General features: G+C 42.8%; 1 protein-coding gene across 15 annotated transcripts in view; it reads left to right on the top strand.

Annotated features, from left to right (window-relative positions):
- Positions 1-2,818: 2,818 nt before the first annotated feature.
- Positions 2,819-24,187, top strand: part of ZNF541 (zinc finger protein 541) — a 37,263-nt gene continuing 15,894 nt past the window's right edge. For 2 of the 15 annotated variants that reach the window (XM_083753610.1, XM_083753602.1), the window contains exons 1-8: positions 2,901-3,240; positions 4,989-5,142; positions 6,767-7,110; positions 12,053-12,296; positions 14,978-16,748; positions 18,738-18,796; positions 20,573-20,726; positions 22,362-22,529. In XM_083753610.1, coding sequence (XP_083609736.1) covers positions 6,807-7,110; positions 12,053-12,296; positions 14,978-16,748; positions 18,738-18,796; positions 20,573-20,726; positions 22,362-22,529 — 2,700 coding nt within the window. In that variant the 5' untranslated portion in view covers positions 2,901-3,240; positions 4,989-5,142; positions 6,767-6,806. Of the gene's footprint in view, positions 4,274-4,988; positions 5,143-6,766; positions 7,111-12,052; positions 12,297-14,977; positions 16,749-18,737; positions 18,797-20,569; positions 20,727-22,361; positions 22,530-24,187 lie in introns of all 15 variants that reach the window. The other 13 variants (XM_083753597.1, XM_083753601.1, XM_083753606.1 and 10 more) reach the window with 13 other exon arrangements.

Raw genomic sequence — 24,187 nt, 5'->3', positions numbered from 1 at the left:
GCTTCCTGGAAAAGACCCTGATGCTGGGAAAGATGGGAGGGCACAAGGAGAAGGGGACAACAGAGGACAAGATGGTGGGACAGTGTTCTGGAAGCTACCAGCATGAGTTTGACCAAACTGCGGGAGGCAGTGGGGGACAGGAGTGCCTGGCTTCTCTGCTCCATGGGGTCATGAAGAGTCGGACACGACTAAACGACTAAACAACAACAACAACACCAGAGAACTCACTTTATGAGATGTCGAACAATAAATAAATATTCTGAAACGGAACAATATTTCTTCTGAATTAAAATTAGGTCAGCTGTTTATAGGGTCATCATATTACCGTAATTTACTAAATTGTAGGAAGGTATAATAATGATAATAATAAAGCAGGACTTAAAATCAGAATATAATTGTTATCAATAATACTATTTCTTAAAGAAAGTAAGAAAATATATAAATAGAGTAAAATACCAGTATTTCACATCAAAAACATGAGAGAAAAATCAGGAATTAAATTGATTTCAATGAAAACAAAAATTTACACTGGAGGAATTAAATGGATTTTCATCACTAATGCACCAGGCACAATTAACATGAACAACTAAAATGGCTAAAACCTGCAACCAGGAAGCTTTCAATTAAAGGTACAAAAGCTCTGAAAAGATTCAGTAGCACTACTTTGCCTGTATACACTGGACAGGCTGCATGCGTGTAGGGGTGCCAAACTGGGTCTTTGACCTGGGTCAAATAAAGCTTAGTTTCACCCTTGGGGCAGAGTATATTTTCCACATCCATGCACACCTTTTGCACTAAAAAGTGGATCCTCATTCCCTGCTGTGTATGCGATGAGGACAGACCCTTGTTTTAATTCCTATCATCACCTACAGCTTCACTGAGGGTACCGTATATTGCAGCTCCTAGCTTCCTTTTCTGGCAATTTCTTTTAATTGTTTCTTGATAAGCAGATATCCAGAACTTAAAGCTTTCCCCATCGCTGCATCTCTATTCCAGCAAAAGCAGCTTTCTGAGTTTCTATTTGCCATTCAGAAGCGTTACCAGAAAAAGGAGTTGGCAAACCATATATAGTCCAAATAAAGCCAGTTGTGCTAAAGTGCCACTGAAATCAATGGGCTTAATTTAGTTGTAATTGACTGTGCAATCCCATATATATATTCCAAATACCGGTAGTAAGCCCTGTTATAAACCCTGGGGTTTATTTCTAGGTTCAGTGTGTATTATCCTGTAGAATTAGAGCCTGATCCTATGTGTAGTAGGGCTCTAAATCTACTGACGCCACTGGAATTAGATGCATTTAAAGGACTGGGAGGTTACTTGCTCTGATGACTGAAATGAAACTTGATACATACAACAAAACCAATTTGGATTGAAGCAGTAATTTGAGACTTAAGTGCGTGGGACCATTTTAAAACAGTATTTTAGCAATGTTTTTTTCCTTGCTCTCTACTAATGGAATGCTTTACTTCCTGGCATCGATTTCATTCCCGATATTGGCACATGTAAATATCTGAATAAAATCTCACTTCTTCACTTCACCTTCATCTCAATTGACATTAAACTCTTAAGGGTCTCCCTTGCCCTCCTGTCGCTCTTCTTACTTTGTGTTTTGTCTCAAGTACCCCCCGCCCCAATTTTTTGTTTCACACTTTTAGTATTTATTTTTACTTTATAAGTAGGCCAGAAAATGCCTATATAGCTACATGATGTTTATCATTACATAAATATACAGATTTTAATCTAGATTATCAGGGCCTATTTCTTCCTATCCCACCACCTTTGTTCATTTATACACGCCACCGTCTCAAGACAGGCGGATGCCAGCACCGACTATTTTATAGAATTGATCTAGAAATTGGTGCCTGAGTTTGGAGTTTTATTTTCCCCTTCCCTCCTTGGCCCTTTCCCCTTGTGTGCTGTATCTTTAATTCATTTATAGGTAAGCCTGCAAGGAGTGTCTTGTTTTGATTTCATGTAAGGCGCACCGGGAGCCTTTTTTGGCTGAAGAGCAGGGTACAAATCCGCCGGATAAATTAATAGCAATAAAGGACTGACACTTGCTATCACTGCAGTTATGCACTATGCATGTGTAAATACCACACACACACACATCCCTGTGATCCTCAGATGAAGGATGGAATAGAAATATATATAAAATTGGGTTTTGTTTTTATTATGTATTTGGATCTTGTGATTTTATGTGGTAACCACCCATATAAATAACCGGGGTTTTTGTTTTTATTATGTATTTTGATCATGTCATTTTATGTGGTAACCGCCCATATAAATAAATGGGGATTTTTCATTATTTTATTACGTGTTTTTTCATCTTGTCATATGTGGTAACCGCCCCGACACCTGTGGCGCGTACAGGGCGGTATACAAATGTGAGGGGCAACCCCCCCCCAAAAAAAAAAACCGTAAAATATCCCCTCACGGAAACGGTGCGCGACGAGATGACACACCATACCTCCGGCGGCGTTTCCCCCCCCCCCCCGTACCTCATTCCCTCACAGCTTCCCCTCCACGACTCCATCCCCTCCTTATCCTCCCCTCACGTAGCTGTACTAGGTAAGTCGGGGGAAGGTTGTTCGCGCCTTGCCAACCTCCTCACAAAATGGCGGCGCCGGGCTACCGGCTACTCCCTTCCCCTTCCCGCCAAAACGCACGTACCCTCACTCCCCCCCCCCTTACACCCTCCCCGCGTAGAGCGAGCGAGCGAAGCGCCGCTTTATTGTCGTCCTGCCCCGCCCTCCCCTTCCAGCCTCGAGCCCGTTCGGGCGCCAGGCGCGCGTGGGCGGGCCCCAGTCGGCGTCTGGGCGTGGCCCGCGCGTGCAGCAGAAGAAGAAGAGGAGGAGGGGGAGGGGACTAAATAAATAAATAGAGAGGGAGGGGGAGGAGGAGAGCGGGGCGCGCGACGACGGGTAAAGCAGCGGCCTGTTTCTGCCTGTGCGCGCGCGCGCGCCCTTCTCGCTCTCTCGCTCCCCTTCCTCAGGGAAGGCTCCTTTCTTCTCTCCCTCGCCCCCTCAGGTGCAGGTTGCAACCGTCCCTCGCCCCCCAAGGCCGCTCCACCACCACCACCATTGAGGAGCAAGGCCCCCACCCACCACCTCAGGAGGGAGACCCGCTCCCCTCTGCAAAGTAGGGGGCAGGAAGGCTCCTCGCCCCACTTCAGGTCCTTCTCCCCACACCAGGTCCCCATTTGTGTCAGGAGCGACGAAGAGAGCTTTTCCATCTGTGGTAAGGGGCTCTCCCGCCTCACCTCAACGAAGGAGGACTTGTGCAAATGCGCCCCCCCCAACCCCCCATTCGCGCCCCGTGGCAGTTGCTCCCCTGTGGGGACAAGCGAGGCCCAGCGGGTCTCTGGAAAGCGGGGTGGGGTCGGTTGCACATACTTCTATGGGGGTCGCTGCAACCCTCCGTTTTGTTAGGGGGAAGGGGGCTGCTGGCGAAGGGGGCTCCCCACCCCACTTTTAACTGCTCAGAACTGGGGGGCTGCCACTTCTAGGGCTTCCTGGGAAAGTTTCCCGTTGCTGTGTTTCCCCCCCTCCTGTAGAGAAGAATATGAAGCCCTGGCACCGTTGGGAAAGAGAATCTTAATTCGGATCCTGCCCCTTCGCCAGGGTTAAAAACACATAACAGCGTTTCAAGTGCTGCAGCAGGTTTTTAGGGTTTTCTCTGCACCTGTTTTTTTTTAAGGCTCAAGATGCGATAGAGAGGTTAAGGCTGCAATGCTTTTATATAGCCCCATTTACTACCCCGGGGTTAGTTAAGGCTCATTCGATTCAACAGGGCTTGCTTTGGAGTAGTCGTGCAAAGGATTGCACTCTTAGGAAGGGAAGCCCTGTGTTACGTTTCATTGCTTTTCAGTGGAATTTTGTGATAGGAGAGAAAAGCAGTGAAATGCAAGAGAACAGCTAAAAACCACGGGTGTCAACCGGTGGAAAGGTTTCAGTTAAGCTGCCACTTAAGCAATCTAGTAAATAAGTTTGCCTATGCTAAAACTTAAACATAGGTTTATATACACCACTTTATATACTGAAGGAAGTGCAAAATAATGTATACTTCAAGAAAAGGTGCTACGGCGGGGGGTAATCCATTTGTAATATTTTCAGCGTATTCCATTACTGAGTTAAAAATTAGCTTTCCTGGGTTTCTCTCGTTCTCAAGGGAAACCCAAACATAAAAATACTGCAAAACTTCTAAAAGATCCTGAAGCTTTGGATTTTTTTGAGGGGAGCACTTCATAATTGTGCAACAGCTAAAAAGAGAAGTAAATTTGTTTGGTGTTTGCTCTTGGTACATGAATGGGATAAGGAATCCCGACCCGCTTAAGTGTAGCTGGGAAATAAATAATATTTTTATCAGTAATCACACCTTATCATTTGAAAGCATGACCTAAAAATATCTGCATGATAAAATTCTGATTGTCAATTTGTATGTCAAGTTTCTATTCCCCACTGCTATGAGCAGGCTTTAAAAAAAAGTTCCTTATTTTTATCCTGTGAAATTAAGATATTTCCCTAACACCTTTTTGCTTTTATAAGCCTGCACTACAAGCATCAGTGGTTTGTGTACCTTGGTCCTTTGCTCTGGAATGTTGGGTGCTATGAAATGCATAGGTTGTAAGTGGCATTATGTCTACAGTGCCTGGATACAGAGCATTATATAGTCATAAAATTCCATTTAATAATATGCCCACAACCAGCAAAGAATATTTCCTTTTTCTCTCTCCATCCCAAATTAAGAGATGGTGTGCCTCTCAGCATTACAGCAACAAATATTTCCTCCCAACGTGCAGTTAAAAATTGTGTACCCTTGTCTGTTTGATCCAGCTGGAAGACTTTAAATATATTTGTATACGCACCCTGTCTTACGAAGAAAGGTTGAGTTGATTCTGTTGATAATAAGGAGGAGCCATAAATACTCAATGTCATTCTTCTTAATGGATATGAATTTAAACAATTCTCTACTCATTCTATCCTTAGAGCACACCTTTCCAAGAGTTTTCACAAAATCAGCTATGGCCTAATAATACTGGACTTTTAGAATTTTGAATGGCAGCTGCTAATATCCAGTTATAATTGTGAAGACAGAAAGAAGTGCTGATGAACTTTGCTTAATCCTTGGTGAATAATACCTGTAAGCTACTTTTAAATAGAAGCATTTGCAAAATAGGAGTCACCATGCATAGTTTTGTATATGTAAACTCTTGCCCCTTTTTGCAAAATTTATCATGTTTACATTTCTGTTAAGCCTAGAGATAGTAGTCATATATTGTAGTGTTCTAAACATGTATGTACATTTTAAAAAAAGAATTTGCCACTTTTTATTTATATATGGGGATGTTTATGGCCCACCTTTTAAGGCCTAGGCTTGCAATGCAGAAGAACACAATACATTAAAAAGAATGAAAATCCTGTAGAAACCTAGAATAATAAACAGTTGTATATTCAAACAGCAAAACTGCAAAAAGAATCCAGAGAGCCACATAAAATAACAACCTTTTTTTCTGGGTAGTGGTGGTAAGTATATAGCCATTGGTGGAACATAAATAATGAGGTACGCAATCTAATCTCTTGGGGCAGTAAGTTATTATGGACAGCTTCACATGTAACACTAAGCCAAAATAATATATTAATCTTTTGAAAATGCTCATGGGGAATCTGTAGACCTACCTATATTGCAGTACATCTATTATTTGTGGCAGTACATTCATCTTATATGTGAAACTCATCCCAAACACTAAATTTCAGTGAAGATTTTTGTTATTAAGCTATTTACCGGCAAATTAAATTTGATCATTTGAGAAATAACAGTAGGAACCCAAATCCCTAGATATGCTATTTATTTCACAATATTTGTATACCGCTTGATTGTAATAAGACTTCAAGCGTCAGTTTGATCTGTATGATCATGCTTAATTTAATCATGGGGTAACCCTCATTTGAAGATATGGAGGCAACCCTTTTTTTGGAGTGGGTAAAGTGTGGGATTAATACAGTAGATTAGCTGATAAGAATAGATAAGAATTTTTACAATGACTCTTCATTGAGGGTTAGATACTAATTACCAATGAACATTAAAGGGTAATTTTAATCTGTTTCAGTATTTCAGTATGTTTTAAAATAGGGTTGTAATTTTTTCTTGATATTATTGTCTTAGCTTTTTGTAAACCATTTTTGAGTTTTTTTCACAGTCAAGCAATGTATACTTTTTAGGAAATACTGTACCATAAATTTATAATATTAAATAATATTTTCAGTAACAGCCCACTTCAGTGTCTGTTTATGGTCCATCAACTTTGAGTGCTTTATCATCGTCTGAACTGCTGGATGGAAATAATTGGTTGGTTGCAAAATATAAAACCAGTTACTAGTTTTTATAAATGCATATATTGAGAGTTTTTAATGCTTGATGTTTTACTGTGGTTTTATCATTTGTTTGAGCTCCAGTGTGGCTAGAACAACCCAGTCAGATGGGCAACGTAGAAATAATAAATTATTATTACTATTATTGGAAGCTCATAAAGTAGACAATCAGCAGGTTAGAGAAGAATGGAACAGGGAATTAAGAGTGTACTATACAACCTAAACAATGGCAAATTGCTTTAGAATCTATACAGAATATTTCTTTAGACGTAAAATTGGCATGAGTCCGGGTATTGCTCTGACTTGTGCATACCTATGATTCTTCAAAACTGTTCAACACTTGTGACTCTGATTCAAAGCCCCTTTGCTCTTTCCCATTTCGATCTTTTGTTTAGAAACCTTGACCCAAATTACAAAAACAGAAGGTGGTTGAATATGGACCAGTACCACCTCAGTGATGAAAGTTCGCTCCACTCTGAGATGCAGCTTCATGAGTTTTCAGGAAATCAGGCTTTGGACTGCAGTGATAATTTCGGCCACGATCTGTGTCCAGATATGAGAGACATGATTTATTCAGGATTGAGCAACTTGGATGTGGACCCCAGCCTTTCAGCCACAAATATGAATAATGACTCCTTGGAGGACAATCTTGACACCTTATCTTTGTACTCGGTGAAGGACTGTGATTCTACTAAACTCCTTGATGATTGTGACGCAGACTCACGGCCACTCTTGCATGGTGAGTAACCCTGGTTACAGTGGTAAATAACCCATGTGGCAAAATGTGTAAGACAGGAATGCGAAAACCGGCTTTCCAAATGTTGGACTACAACTCCTATCAGACTCAGCCAGGATGGCCAGTGGTCGGAGGTTATGAGAACAGTTATCCAACCGCATCTGGAAAGTCCCAGGTTCCCCATCTTTGCCTAAATACAGGCTTCCTCAAACTCTGCCCTCCAGCTGTTTTGAGACTACAATTCCCACCATCCCTGACCACTGGTCCTGCTAGCTAGGGATCATGGGAGTTGTAGGCCAAAAACATCTGGAGGGCCGAGTCCGAGGAAGCATGCCTAAATAGAACCTGGAAAGCTTTCTTTTTTCCATTCAGCTATGGGTTCCTTTTCTGGTCAAGGCACTCCTCTCCGAAATGGGACTACGTAGTAATTGTTCCATTTCACACTTCAGTGCCATGTGCACACTGGTGTTTCTGCACAACAAGGATTGTGAAGTATGAATGGGAGATGCATGTCTTTGAATGTACAATGGGCATCTGCTAGGGACCTGCAGACCATGGCTTGTTTTGTGGAAGGTACGGATCCCGAAGCATTTTGTAAGAAATAATTAAGTTATACAAAATTTTGATAAAGATCATAGGTGTGCAGGTTTGTAAGGAGAAATTTGCATTTATTGTCCCCTTTTTCTGGGGAGGGGAATCTTACGCATCCTCACGTGACTGTTAAGGCATCTCTTGACTTTTTAATGCCAACAGGTCCACGTGGTTGTTTAAAGTTTTGTTGAATAGCCTGTCATTTTAATTACTATTCTGTATTGCTTTTAATATTTTTTAATCATTTTATATTGCTCTACACTGCCCTGATGTTTTATGATGTGGAGGTATAAATGAATATATTAATATGTTAGAGTAATTTGCACTGGAAAATCACATATGCTGTATTAGCCATTCAGATTTGATACAACGCGATGTTGTCTTCATGAGTATTGCCTGTTTCTTTCAGTATGGCGATGTGGTGTTAATGCATAATCACAGTGTGTGTAGACTTTGAGATTTTGAAATGAGGGTATTTTTCTTAAGGGTAGGGGAAATAGCACTTTTGGCAAGGTAAAAATGTACAAAATTCCCAAAAGCAAATACAAATACCAGCCTAGTTTTTCAGTGGAGCAACTGAGAAACAAAACTCATCTCTTGGAACACTTTCTTGGGATAATGTCATCAACTTAATTTTTCTGTAAAGTGCCATGAGACATTTATTGCTCCTTGGAAAAAATAATAGATAAAGATGACTACACTACAATATGATAAGAATATGTTCCCCTTCTGTCTAGTTTCTTTTCAATTGCATCCAGGATAAAGGAAATGCTCTCTGTGGAGTCTTTGCAGTGCACGCTCCAGCTGCAGCTGGGAAAAAAGCTACACTGAAGAAACATAGCAAATCTAACTGTTGGGAATGAACACCTTAGCTTCCTTTTAAATCAAAGAATTAATATCCTGTTGAACCTTTGTAGCTCTTGATGTTTTCTCCACAATTAAGTTTTCAGTTGAAATGGTTGACTCTAAAATCTGCAGTGAAAAGTTAAGACGTGAAATTTTCAGGTCTTAAGTTTGTTGGGCAAAACAACAGTCCACTGTGATCATTGTTGGGATTAGGTGCTTCTATTATTTGAAGCATTTAATTGACAACACAGCACTTCAGAAGATTATATCTCCTTGAAATTATACCTGCATTAGATGAAGTTGGCTGAACGTTACATGCTGCTAGGCTTGGGTTGAAATGCTTTTATTTCAGCTCCATCTTATATGCAATGAAATATGCACATATCATACCATAGCTGTGTTGGGTTCTGGTTGTTTTTGGTAATATATGAAGTGGGAATCAGTTCTTAAAAGAGATCGGCAGTAATGGGGATATGTGAATGGAGAGTAGCTTAGATAAATTTAAAATGGAACAAAATTGACAGTGCAGTAGTGCTCCAGTAAGAACAATGAAATAATTTTGGTTGTCAGGAATGAGCTTTGTTGATCAGGTGCAGTAATGCTGAACAAATGCAAGGCCTCCGTTTTAGAGGAAGGGAATGCTACGCTACCTTCATAATTTTAACTTAATTACCTGAATGGATTTTTTAACTAGGCACTCAATTTACTGCCAAAATCCTAAAAGCAGATAAAATAGAACCTCAAAACTAATTAGCTGTGAAATCAGTGGGTCTGGTTCATGAGCAAGCAGTTTGGCAATAAGAGGTTAACTCTTATTAAAAAGTTCAGTATTGGTTTAAATAGTTACTAGAGAGGAGGAGGGTGCATGTTTCTAGAAGGCCAGAAGTTCCCACACCTGTTTGTGATATGACCACATTAGCAGTGCAGAAAGGGTGCTTGTATAAGAGGCAAAAGAATACTTTAAAATTCAGCAGGGTCTACCCATGCTCTCTTGAGTTGTATATGTACTTCATTTATGTGCAGTTTTTGTTCTTCATTCCACCCTGCAGCAAAAATGTAAATCCTGTGTGTTTATACTAGAGATCTGGGTATTCTGGGTAATTTTCCAACGCTCTGAATGCATTGGAGTGTTTAGGATATTTGACATACACTCATGCGCACACATATAGAATTAAGTGTTTGTGTGTTGTGCTCTAAGACGTTTGCTGCTGGTAGTACAGTTACTGTTAAAAATGGTATGAGATGGAATCATGTAACCTGGGCTTGCTTTAAGCCTGTTTTTATACCTGTATTTGCTTTGCTATACACTCTTAACATGCTCTGAGACTGCTGGGTGGATCAGGATACAAAGCTTCATAAAATATTGTGGGATAACCAGTATCCTTAGGTATAATTAAACTTTGGAAGGAACTTAAAGGTAAAGGTACCCTTGCCCGTACGGGCCAGTCGTGTCCGACTCTAGGGCTGTGCGCCCATCTCACTTAAGAGGCCGGGGGCCAGCGCTGTCCAGAGACACCTCCGGGTCACGTGGCCAGCGTGACGAAGCTGCTCTGGCAAGCCAGCACCAGCGCAGCACACGGAAACGCCGTTTACCTTCCCGCTATAAAGCGGTACCTATTTATCTACTTGCACTTAGGGGTGCTTTCGAACTGCTAGGTGGGCAGGAGCTGGGACCGAAAGACGGGAGCTCACCCCACCATGGGGATTCGAACCGCTGACCATACGATCGGCAAGTCCTAGGCACTGAGGTTTTACCCGCAGCGCCACCCGCGTCCCTGTGGAAGGAACTTAGAAGGGAATATATTAAAGGTCCAACAGCCTGTAATTCCATGCTTTACTTTGCTTCATATTTTGTGGTTTTAAATCTCTACTGTGGTTCCTCTCACCAAAGAGGACTTGCCCCAAACCTGGATCTTGGCATCCAGGGAATTCTCCTTTTATACCTCTGCGCCCCCCCATAATGCTATTTGACATTATGTTCATTTTATGAAATTTCCATACCAGTTGATTATAGTAAAACCTCTAAGCAGTTCAATATTGCTAAATCATCGCTGGAAGAAAATAATTGCATTGGGGAAAGAAATTTAAACAGTTTATCGCCATCACCATCATTATAAACATTATTGACATTTTTTAACAAGAACAGTTGTTGTTGGTTTTAACAAGCTTTAGCATCTTGTGTAGTTGGTTTAATAACAGGGGTAACGGGTGTTCCCTTCTGAAAGTATTTAGAATTGAGGAAGAAATGGAACTGTCAGGGCTTCAGTCCTCCTCGGAGCAGCCTGCTCCTATCCTGTTGTGTTGAATGGGCTCATCCCTATTGCTTTTAAAAGGATCCTTTTTATGAAGAACCAGCACGCAGGAGAATCCATAGTTAATGCACCTGGGGTTTTTTCTGCTGACTGAGAAGAGAACGGGATTTGTTTACTGTGTCTGCTTCCACAGCGAATACCAGTCCCAAAGTTAGTATGTGCACCCTGTTTTCTGCTGCCAGGAACATTCACCAGTAACTGAGGGAGCTACATATGTGAAGCTCCCCAGAAATAATTTGGGGAGGGGAGATTCTTCAGAACCTGTCAAAATATATAAAAATCATCCAGTAGCACTTTAGAGACCAACTAAGTTCTTGGTATAAGCTTATACCAAGAACAAACTTAGTTGGTCTCTAAGGTGCTACTGGACAATTTTATATATATATATATATATATATGCTTTCGTAGATTTTCACGGGTACAGGAATGCAGGTTTTGGTGTCCTCGGGTGTCTTCCCGTGTAAAAGTTGGGGTGTCTAGGCGACGTTTCGACGAGGTCTCACTCGTCATCTTCAGGCTGGTGCTTTCGGCTTCTTGTTACTGGAACAGAGCGGGATCTCAATGTTTGAGTTCCTATAAATACTGTAGAGTATTTATAGGACACCACACCCCCTCTACAGTATTTATAGGAACTCAAACATTGAGATCCCGCTCTGTTCCAGTAACAAGAAGCCGAAAGCACCAGCCTGAAGATGACGAGTGAGACCTCGTCGAAACGTCGCCTAGACACCCCAACTTTTACACGGGAAGACACCCGAGGACACCAAAACATATATATATATATATATATATATATATATATATATATATATATATATATATATATTGACTGCATCAGACCAACATGGCTACCTACCTGAATTCTGAACCTCTGTTAATTAAGCCCCTCAATGTTCCATTGATGTTCTCACCTTGAAAATGCAAGGAGTCATACTTGGCATTTATATGGTATTTTTCGTGAGTGTCATGTTCATTATATCACTTTTTTTTTAAAAGCAACCTTACAAGGTAGGTCAATTTTATTATCCCATGGTGCAGATGGGATAAGATGTGGAGATTGAGAAGTAAGTGGCTTGCCAAATGCTGCCTAATGGGTTTGTGACATTGAGATTTGAACCAGATACTTAATTGCTCACACTGTCATTGACTGTACAAAGCCAGATGCTATGAACTAAAAGTTGTCTTTACTTACATAGAATTGGGACTTCCTGCCCCTTCAGCACCGAAAGAAGTGGAGCAAGGAGGCAGATCCAGTTCTGGCAGTGGAAGGAGAGGAAAGCACCAGCAAAACTCCCCTCAAGCCCCTTTCCTGGATTGCAGCCTCTGTGGAAAGGTTTTCAGTAGCACTAGCTCTCTCAGCAAACACTATGTGACTCACAGCCAGGAACGGAAACATGTCTGTAAGATCTGCAGCAAAGCATTTAAGCGCCAGGACCACCTGTATGTATCTGTTTGCCAGTAAAACTGATTTAAATGCATAGACAGTTTCTGCTACTGTAGAAATTTGGCTTGATCTAGTTTGGCTAGGGCCTGATACAAATGCACATAGACCTAGTATTCCTTAGTAATGCAAGACATAATCTGCCTCCACTTAAGAAAATGGTGACACTACCCAGGGAGTTGCTTTGGAACTACTGTGTGAGCAGACAGCACTGTAATACAGTGAAGTTTTCAAGTTCCATCATTCAGGCAGGATTCTGGTGGTGGAAGAGGCTCCTAGTATTGAGGAGAGAAAATCTTTCTAATTTACTCTGTGATGCATGAAATAATTTGGCCTTCAGAAAATCAGAGCACTTACTTGGTGAGATGTGGTTGCAGCGATACCACAGGAAAAGTATCTTAAGCAAAAAGAAGTGGAATTCTGAGAGACATTTGAGTCCCCCTTTCCTTTGAGCACAGGACAAAAGTATGCCTCCCTTTACATTAACCACAGTCCTATGCTCCGGAGCAGAGAAATTGTAACAGAAATTTGTGTAAAAACTAGAGACCTGTAGCCAGAGATCTGTGGCTATTTCTCACTACTATGGTAAACATGCACCTGGACTCTTTATCACTTCAGACTGGACATGGAAGCTTTTATGATGGAATATTTCTCAGTACAGCACCAGAAAATGGCAGCTAGAAATATAGAATGTCAAGGAAAAGGCTAGGCTAGAATCTTTTCCTCTGACATCTAGTTTTATATATGCAAGGTTGTGTTTGTTTGTTTGTTTGTTTGTGTGTGTGGAGGAACACTGTCATGTGAGCCCCCATCTGCAGTCTGAAGTGATAGTATTGGGAGTTCAGCTGTAGGAATCAAAACTAGTTAAAGATTATTACTTCTGGGCAAAGTTCTAGTGTGACTCGGGACGTCCTTTCAGTCTTTCCTAGTAAAGACAGCCAAATGGACCACCTGGGTGGGTGGAGTCCCTGTAGTACATAGGAGCCTTTACTGCTTAGGGAAATGCTATAACGTACAGCTCTGCGGACACCATCCAGGGTAACACTGTACAGCAGGCATAGGCAAACCCGGCCCTTCAGTGTTTTGGGACTACAACTCCCATCATCCCTGACCACTGGTCCTGTTAGCTAGGGATGATGGGAGTTGTACTCCCAAAACATCTGGAGGGCCGAGTTTGCCTATGCCTGGTATACAGAGTCATGGGTAGCCATGGCAGCTCCTGATGCACAGCCCAAATAAAGGTTTATCGCCTCTTTAACTATTCTAGGTTTCCAATCCATATGTGAGGTTCAGCCTCCCTTGCTTCTGCAGCTCTTGGCCATATACACCTCTGTTCGCTCACTCTCTTTCTCTCACCCGCTTTCTTTTGTACCCCCCTCTTTCCTAACTGCATACCTAGGTCAGTGCTTCTTCAAACTCTTGTTTCCTTGATATGCTGCCTGCTCTGTCCTCAAAGAGCAGAGCAGCTCAGCCACTGGTGGCCAGAGAGGTACTCCTAACTGCCCAGTCCATCTCTGATAGGAAAGGCAGCTGAAGTAATTACTAGCAGAGGCTTTACCACCACCACCACGGAAAATCATTCAATGTAGTGGTTCCCATTTTTTCCTTGACAGATCATTTGGAAATTACTGGTTGTGTTGGTGGACCTATTTAATGATTTTTCTGGCTGTTGTAAAAAAATTGTAATGAACTGCGTTAGATACTGTGTGATTTTTAACTATATTTTTATTGCTTGTGTTATTTCCTATATTGTATTTTATAGTACAGGCAACTCCCCATTTATGCAGGGGGTGCATTTTGGGTCATCAAAAATATTGACAGGATGCATGTAACCCTGCCCTGCCCCGCCCCCTTCCAGGGCTGAAAATGTCGTGCGCATCAGCGGTCACATGTGCCTCAAACGTACGCAAAATGGGAGTTGCCTGTATTGTAATTTGCATTTCATAGAATTCAGATTTTAAGACAAAAAACACAATATAAAAAACAAAATTATTAACAAATGTACAGTTAAAATTTAATATGGATATTTATTGCGGGTATGCCACTGACCACCTGAATGAAGCTCGTGCACCACTGGTAGTCCAATAACCACAGTTTGTGAACCCCTGCTTTACCCTAATATAACAATATAGTTGATAAAAGTGAGGATTTCATTTGCCTTACTCCGCCAAACCTTTATTAGGCGTTACAAATATAGGCCATCATAAAACATCCATATATAAAATTTTAGCATATATACAAATAAACAGACATGTAAAAAAATGTAGTAATGAGGATTTTTATTGGAGTTTCTTCCCACTAAATAGTGCCACTCACCATTCTAAGAGATACTTGTGATAAAAACTCAGCCACCCTTGCAGTTACTTCCGGGTTAATGTCAGATATTTTCATTGTGCTGCACTGTTAGACTACCCAGAAAAGGAGATAGAACGCGTTTGCATAGCTGGTTGTACAATGGACAGTAGAAAAGAATATGTTCTGTGTCTGGCACATTCAAAAAACATCCACAATGTCTATTGTTTCTGGGGATGTTTAAATATCTGCCCTTGACAAAAGCTAAGGGGGAAATGTTTAATTTGCCAAGATGGGAAGTGATTTTAGTGGTTGATTGTGATAATAAGATTAGCTTACTCTTCTATATTCTAATTTTGTTAAAAAAATGTTTAACCTTTCATCTCAGGAGTGGCCACATGCTGACACACCAAAAAACGAAGCCGTTTATTTGCATAGAACAAGGTTGCAATAAGAGTTACTCAGACCATCGCTCGCTGCGCCGGCATTATGAAATGCACCACGGTTTGAGGTTGTTAAAGGACGAAGAAGCTTGTGAGGCCTCCCCACCCCTCCACGATTCACGTGTCCAGGTGGGATCTAGTGGCATGAGAACTGCAGAGAGGCTGGCTGTTCACCCTGAATCCCAGGCCCCTAATAATTCCCTCCTGCCCCACAGAGACCTGTTGAGGTGTCTTGTAAGTAGCTTAGTCAGTCAGAAGCTCCCGCCTGCTTCTTCAACCTCTGTGGGACAGCCCGAGTCTGATTCTAGGGGATCCCAGCAGCCTTGCTCTTCTGTCTGCGGTCAGATTTCTTGCGTGCCGACAAGTACTGCAGTGCTCACAGAAGCCACCAGTGATAAAGTGACGAAGGAGCTTTACCCTTGTCAAAAGAACGCCGCCTCTTCCAGTGTGTACACCATCATAAACCCTGGGAGTTTATCTGTACTTGGACCAGCAGAAAGCATTGCAAACTTGCCAGACAGGCAGCCACATTCAGAACCTCAGTTTCCATTAGAAACCACAGCCCTGGAGTATTGGTCGAACAGTGGTGTGCCTCGTTTTCCATTATTCAGAGGCCAGAAAATTCCTGCCACCTCTCACCAGTCAAGTGGCAACTTCCAGTGGGTCAGAAATGTGCCACCAACCTACACCCAAAGTAAAGGAAATGGTGTTTATCTTGCTCAGATGCCACCTGCTGCAGGTCAGGATGCTTCACAAGGCCTCGTGGGACCCTCCCATGCTTTTGACTCTCTATCACAGAACTTTGAGCGCCCAGATGTTTTATCGTTCACTCCAGCCCTCTTAAAGTCACAGGGGGAGATCCCTGGAGAGCCGAATCTCAGTGGCTTTGAAGAGTCTTTCAGGCCAGCAACAAGGCTTCCAGATCCTATGAAGCATGGTGTGCTGCAGAAGGGTGAGGCCACACCGCTGTTCAGGCAGCTCTTAATGAAATCCCAGGAATCCTCTGTGAATCAGGATCAGCTTCAAGTCCAGGGTCGCCTGTTCCAAAGGATCACCAAATCTCAGCACATTGTGTCCCACACACAGCTGTTGGCTCCGTTGCAACTGGCAGCTGCAGAGACTGAGCAAGTGGCAGCAAAACCACTTCAGAGTGCGTTTCCGCAGCAAGCAGGTTTGGTTCATCCAGCTCCTGAGCCCGCTGAAAGCGAAGGGTCCCCCTTGCGCGTAAAAAAGGCCTTGTCCCAGTTTCAGAAGGACTTCTCGTTGGGCAGTGAGAAAGAAGGGCAACAGCCAGCTTCTCCTCCGCAGTCCTTTCAGCTACTTGCCGTGCCTTCTGCAAGCACAGGCAGCATCTCTCATCCCAAGCACACCAGGACCTTGAAAAGATGCCTGGAGCTCAAAGACTTCTCTAGCCCTAGCCAGTCTGTAACGTACGAAAACACCCCGGGAAACCACACATACGGGAAGCCGAGGCAGCTGGAGAATGGCTCTCCCGTACTGAGGAAGAAAGAGAAGAGTAAGGCTTGCGTCAAAGAACCAGGCTGCAAAGGGCATTCTCGCAGTGGCAGACCTCGCCGGAAGGAGAAGCTGAAGTTCGACTCAGCTCCCATGGCTTCTCCCAGTCAAGTGGCCATGGCTTCCTTTTCTTTGCCTAGCACCTCATTTGATAGTGGGGCCAGAGCGAAACCAAAGCTGACCATTTTCAACAGGATTCAGGCATGTTCAAACCGTAACATGTTCATGTTTTATTTCTTTAAGCGTTTACAGTATTGGGTGGGGTCAGGGTGGCGGAAGATAGCACCTTTCTCTAAAGTTTATGTCAAGGCAGCTGTTGGTGTGCCTATAGCCATGTTTCCCAAACTTGGGTCTCCAGCTGTTTTTGGAATACAACTCCCATCATCCCTAGCTAGCAGGACAGGGATGATGGGAATTGTAGTCCAAAAAACAGCTGCAGACCCAAGTTTGGGAAATACTAGTCTCTAGCTTCTGGGTGGCTCGCCAGAGCAGCGATGTCACGCTGGCCACGTGACCCGGAAGTGTCTCCGGACAGCGCTGGCCCCTGGCCTCTTAAGTGAGATGGGCGCACGAGTCTGTCAAGACTGGCCCGTACGGGCAGGGGTACCTTTACCTTTACCTTTAGCTTCTGGGAACTAGGAGGGAACTTAACAAAATTAGTCAGATAGTGTGAGCTGTTGGCCAGTAACTGATTTTATTTATTTTAGCAGAAACCATTGTTGGAATTAAGCAAGGTCTAATAGGTGATTAGGGACGCAGGTGGCGCTGTGGGTTAAAGCCTCAGCGCCTAGGACTTGCCGATCGAAAGGTCGGCGGTTCGAATCCCTGCGGCGGGGTGCGCTCCCGCTGCTCGGTCCCAGCGCCTGCCAACCTAGCAAGTGTCTCCGGACAGCGCTGGCCCCTGGCCTCTTAAGTGAGATGGGCGCACAACCCCAGAGTCTGTCAAGACTGGCTCGTACGGGCAGGGGTACCTTTACCTTTACCTTTAATAGGTGATTATGCAGGACGCGGGTGGCGCTGTGGGTAAAACCTCAGCGCCTAGGACTTGCCGATCGCCAGGTCGGCGGTTCGAATTCCCGCGGCGGGGTGCGCTCCCGTTCCTCGGTCCCAGCGCCTGCCAACCTAGCAGTTTGAAAGCACCCCCGGGTGCAAGTAGATAAATAGGGACCGCTTACTAGCGGGAAGGTAAACGGCGTTTCCGTGTGCTGCGCTGGCTCGCCAGATGCAGCTTCTCACGCTGGCCATGTGACCCGGAAGTGTTTTCGGACAGCGCTGGCCCCCGGCCTCTTAAGCAAGATGGGCGCGCAACTCCAGAGTCAGACACGACTGACCCGTACGGGCAGGGGTACCTTTACCTGATAGGTGATTATCTTTGGCTTTGCTCACAGAGTGAACCCTGTATAAGTGCCAAGGCACTTGCAAAGAGGCCTTTGATCCCCTTTCTCCAGCAAGAGTGACAAGCAGAAGCAGACGTGTCCCTGTATATGTCTCATCTGCTCATTCCCACTGGCCTTGAGTTGATGTGTACATGGGAATGAGTTGGTGAGTACATAAGTGGAAAATTCTGCCAAAGCTGCTGTTCTTCCTGGCAAGAAGTGGGTTAAACAGCCCTTGTCCTATGGCCAGTTTGGGTGGAAATGGCTGAGGTGCATAATGAAAATGTGCATGGGGGTGAGGGATGGTTCTAAAATTTAGGAAAAAGTGATGCCTCTGGGCACTGTTGGGCTTTCAGACTGCTAGCTCCCCATGTCTGTGTCACCCCCTTCCCAGCTGTGATCTCTGAAAATTGCCCACTCTCCCTGCATGACATGTTAGCAAGAGGAAGAAGTTCTCATTGAGCCTGGTGTGATCATCCCCCCTCCCTCACTGTTAATTGTAGCGCAGTGGGGCTATTTTCAAAGAGATCCTGGCTCCAAAGAGAGGGGTAAAACCTCCCCACCTACTGTGGTTCGGATCAAAATGAGGGGTGGGGGATGCTAACAAATTTTTAAACCCTGATGCAATTGGCAGTGGTGTATTTTGTGCAACATGTAGTTAGGCCCTTAGTAAAGAAGAGGAGAGAAAAAGTAGGCAAGAAAGGTTTTATGATTCCAAAAGCCTGAGGGCATCTGAGTAATGTAGAGCTCTCTATGATCTGGAGATGTTTTATCTTTAAAAATATATAAATGTACTTAACTTTTTTTAACACAGGGTGGAAATATCTACAGCTTTACAAATGCAGTGAGGGAAGAACAATTTCCTTTTGGTTGGTAAGTAGGGCATGGTGATGTTGGAGAAATTTCAAAGGGGTTCCTAGATAGGCAGTATCCCTCCCAGAAACCCAAAAGAAGAGTATACAGGCTAAAAGTAAAAAGAGACCTTTATTGAAGTTCTAATGTGCATAGGGACAGCCTCAAAAATAAGGAGACTGCAAAGAACCACATCCAAAGTAATGTTTCTTATATACTTCCAGATTACACACATGATTTCTATTCACTATTAAAAGGATCACAGCAATCTTAGTAGTTGCAACCCAATGTCATCATCCTGAACCAATCAAAATCTTTTAGCTTGTCAGATCGGCCCTCATCAGAGTATCGTGTTGGTTACATGTAATCATTTTACATGTAATCATGTCTTTCTTTATCAAGACTTTAACTACTTTTCCTATTCATTAAATGTATCCCAAGATCCTCTTTCATCTATCTACAGAACGATTCAATATTAATTACAGTTGCCATGCCTAGCTAATTCTCTTTTAATGCATGCAATGGCGGCCATGCATTCTAACAGTGTTCTGAAACAAACGTTTGCTACATACAGTACGAGAGACCTGAGTTCAAATCCCCACTCAGGGCTTTTCCACATTTCCACTTGTCTCATGCCCAGGAAGAATGGTCCAGGACATTTTCCATTTGGCCCTTGCCTTTCCCCAGGAAAACCCGCTCTTTACTGCTGAATCAGAACAAACATCAATCCGCAGAAAACCCGATTGACGTTTGCTCCTGTTCAGCAATAAAGAGTGGGTTGCTCTGGGGGTAAGCAGCGGTATAAGCGGACGTTTGGACGAGCCCTTAGTCATGAAGCTCATGGGGTGAGTTGCAGTTTCTCAGTCTGACCTACATCATAGGGTTTTGAGGATAAAATGAGGAGGTGGAGAACTCTGTACGTCACCTTGAGCTTCTTTGAGGAAAGGTGAGTGAAAAACGGAAAAAAATAAACTTGACATAGAGGAGTATCCAGAAATGGGTTTGATGGGAAAGCGAATTGTGACACAAGTCTCACTGACCCTGCTCTGCACCCTCAGTCAGTGTTTTTGCCTGGCTTGAATGTGCCTTTTAACTTGGATAATGCTATTTGTTTGCCTCCATGGAGGAAAAGGAGGTGTATGAGAGTGCTTGGAAACTGTATAAAGGTAAAATTTACATTCTGTGCCCTGCATGCTTTCCCCTCTGCACCTGCTTACCACAGGACTGGCCTTTTGATTGGTTGTTCACAAGGGAACATGGCCTTCAGGGTAAAAAATCCCCACCCCCCTTAACCTAGAGGCGAGCTGAAAGTCATTAAATCAGCCTTTGCCAACCTGGTTACCTCTGGAAGTTTTGGAGGTTCTCCAAAACATATGGAGGGCACCAGGTTGGCAAATTCCACATTAACCAAACACTTCCTCGGAGGGATATTTCAAAATCAGCTTGTGGTAATGTCCCAAGGCTCTGGTGGTTCAAAGAAAGTAAGTGCAAAATTTGGCTGGGCTGCCGTAGGTCCCTAAGCAGCTCTCTGGATCCCAGCCATTATATCTGCGGTGGCACTAGAAATTGTTACTTATGTATGATATCCCAGTGGAGTTTACTTCACTAGTTAGCAGTTTGCTGCTAAATGAACTGTAGAAACACTTTTCCCAGAAAGACATAAAACAGGTTCTGAAGCAGGAAATGTAAATGGGAATGTAATACAGTTATGGGGGTAAATTACAATCTGGAAATTCAGGCTTCATAATATTACTTTTTTCCCCCATCCCTTTTTGCTTCAATTTCTGCCATCAGTAGTAAAACTGGGGGAGCTCCTGGAGACAGGAGTGAGCATGGAAATGGCTTTGTTTGTACAACCTGCAATCAGCTGTTTTATACTGAGAGGGGCCTGAACAGCCATATGTGTTTCTATAGTGAACAATGGCAGTCTCCAGGGAAGGAAAAACAACAGGTAAAAGAGAAATTGAACTCTGGTGAATGAATATTTGTCACTATTAATATTAGTCACTTAAAAAACAAGCAAAAGTTTAATACTGTGGATGAATTGTTTGACTTTTTGGCAGTAGCCATAAAGCTCATGAGGTGGCCATGGGCAATTTCTCATCTTTAAGCCTAACCCATTTTACAAGGGGCCATTGTAAATGTAATCCTAGCTTACTAGTAGCTGTGCGGGGAGGAATAGCATAGCTGTATGACTAGGAGATGGTTGCACATTGCATCTTCACACACCCCTCCCAATTTTTAAAGGCTTTTATTTTTTCAAAAATTGCAAAACAATCAATAACAGGGGTTTCAAGTTAATAAATATTGTGCCCCTGGCTTTACTGCAGTTAAGGGACATAGTGGACCCCTTGCCATGTTGAAATGTTGACTTAATAAGCCAGAACATTCATGATCTTTATGTGTGCTCATGCACACACCTCCATTTTTTGTGACTGGGAAAGCAAACCACGAAGCTGCAGCTATCCATAGCTCCCTAACGAGGTGTGAACTGGAAACTATGGAGTAACAGGTTATGTGTTGGTGCACAGAGACTGTTCATATGCTGACTTACCATGCTTAGATTTAATGGCCATTGGCACCAACTTTAACTGTGTTAACGAATAAGGTTTTTGTTTCATTAGGATTAGAAATCATGGTTTAATGTAGGTCTGGGCTGATGAATGAGAATGTTCCCACAACCACAGAGGTTGTTGTGATATAATAGATGGTCCAGCTGGCAGCATCTAGGTGCATTTGAATTCCTTTCTCACCTCCAAATACGTGCTTTTTGTTCATTAAACCAGCTGTATATATATATGCAGTGGTCTTCTGATGTTATTTGGTTTCTGTTTTTCCTTTTTCCATTCGGTAATAAGATAATTCTCAGCTCCATTTTGGGGTTTGTGTGTCTCGACAGATGTACCAAAGGGATGCAAAGTGTCTCTGCATAAACATCTGCGCGCCTGATCCTTGGAATATATAGGTCTTGCATTGTCTGCCCATCATATTTTTGCATTTATTTAGAAAATGTACACCCCACTGTTCCACCTATGGGTGTCCAAGGTGCTTAACAATATAAATGAAAACGGCAATCCATAACATTAATAATGATGGGGATTTTGCTAGTCGTGATAATAATGCTGACTTACCTTAAAGGGCAGTTATAAGGATTACCAAAATAATGTATGTGTAATGTTTTGAATGCTGAAAAGCACTACATAAATGCTAGCAACCATTCTTGTTAATACGCAGCACAATTCTGTGCATGTTTACGCAGGAAAGCGTGCATGGGATTGTATCATTTTAGTGCAATCCTGTACATGTCTCCTCAGAAAAGAAGTCTCCCTGACTTTCATAGGATATCACTACCCTAGTAATAGGTAAAGGTTTGCAGCTTTAGAAGCTTAAAAAAAGGAATGCAAAAAAAATAAATATTATATATTTCATTAGGTACTCTCGTTTCTATATCATTTTTCAAATGCTGCAAGTGCTTTCGAAAGGGTAGAAACTGAAATAAAACTAAACCAAAAGCTAGCCGCAGTATTGTCTTCTGTATACTTGTTGCTAGAATGCACATTTCTTTTTATATTTCCTTTCCCTTAAGGCATATGAGGCAGAGCATTTACCACCTCAGAAACTGTCCTTCAAGGCATCAGGGGATGGAGATACTCCTCCTGAAACCAAAAGGCCTTCGGAAGATGTAGCAGTAGAACCTCTTGTAATCCCTGTTTCGGTACCTGTCACGGCTGCAAACCTTCAGCAAGAGAGCAAAGTGGGTGGTGATTTGCAGTGTTAACATCAGATCAATACAGAGAAGACGTGCCAACTGTTTGGGATCTAACTGATAGAGAGTTCCGGTGGGGTTTCATACTTAGCCCAGCAATTTGTGCAAAGATCCACCCTATGCAGGGTGACAGAAAAGGAATCTGCACTGCTGGAAACCTAGAGCAAGAAATTTAAAATAATTTTTTATTTCATAGCTAGCCAAAATCATTTTAAATATTTTCCAGTGTTTGCGATGGACGTTTGGAGTTCCATGATTTCCATGACTCTTCAGGGCAGGGATGGGGAATCTGTTGCCCTCCAGATGTTGTTGGATTATAGCTCACATCATCCTTGACAGTTGGTGGCTGGGGCTCATGGGAGTCCACTAGAACTTGAAGGCACCAGGTTCCCTGCAGAGCTCCATAGTTTTAATAATAATAATAATTTTTTATTTATACCCCGCCCTCCCCAGCCAAGGCCGGGCTCAGAGCGGCTTACAAGCAATAATAAAAACAAGATGAATGATTACAACTTAAAAACAAAAATAAAATACAACATTAAAATAATGGAACATTAAAATATTAAAATGTAGCCTCATCGCAGGAGGAGAAGGAAAAGAAAAAAGAGAGGGAGGGAGGGAATCAAATTGGCTCCAAGCCAAAGGCCAGGCGGAACAACTCTGTCTTACAGGCCCTGCGGAAAGAAATCAGAGCCAGAGTTGAAAAGGCCCTGGCTCTGGTTGAAGCCAATCTAACTTCCTTAGGGCCTGGGACCTCTAGGGTGTTGCTATTTATGGACCTTGAGGCTCTCCGTGGTGCCTACCAGGAGAGGCGGTCCCGTAGGTACAAGGGTCCTAGGCTGTGAAGGGCTTTAAAGGTCAAAAGCAGCACTTTAAATCTGACCCTGTACTCCACCGGGAGCCAGTGTAGCTTGAAAAGCACTGGGTGAATATGCTGGTGTTTTAGACAGCATCACAGGCATCTTTCTTTGTGCATATCTTAAACCATCTTAATAGCCATTTCCTTCTAATACTTATTTTGTTCATATTCCATATTTCTTCCATGAGGAAACTCAAGACAGCACCAGTAGTGTTTTTAGGCATTTCTTCACTCGGTCATGGTACCCATGCACCTTTAGACCATAGCCCTGGAACCATTTATATAGTGCTTTTAGAGTTTTTAAAGCTCTTTACTAACATTACTTTGGTAATTACTTTGTTAAGACAACAAAGAGTTATGGCACCATAAAGACTTAACTCATTTATTAAGGCATATGCTTTCATGGATCATAGTCCATTTCATCAGATACACGAAGTGTTTCATATACAGATGGCTTGAGGGGAGAATTATAAACAGTGAGGCCACAATGAAATGAAATGCAGAAAAGTACAGAGAATATTACATGACGAACAGTGGTCATTCACAAAAAAAGTTGTTGATAATGCATTAAAAACATGTTGCAATTAAAAAAAGAGAGATACTTTGCCCCAATTTTGAACTCAGGATAATACTCCATGCATCTGGTGAAGTAGACAGTAGTTCACAAAAGTGTGTGCAATAATAGTCTTTAAGGTGCCACAAGACTTGTTTGTTTCTATTGCGTAACTGGAAAGTACCTTGGTACAAGCCCTTAACGCCACCTGCAAGGCAGGTCAGTATTATTACC

The sequence above is a fragment of the Podarcis gaigeae genome (genome assembly GCF_964106915.1).
Source record: "Podarcis gaigeae genome assembly, chromosome: 8".
NCBI classification, from domain to species: domain Eukaryota; kingdom Metazoa; phylum Chordata; class Lepidosauria; order Squamata; family Lacertidae; genus Podarcis; species Podarcis gaigeae.
This window is presented reverse-complemented; position numbering and strand designations above follow the sequence as displayed.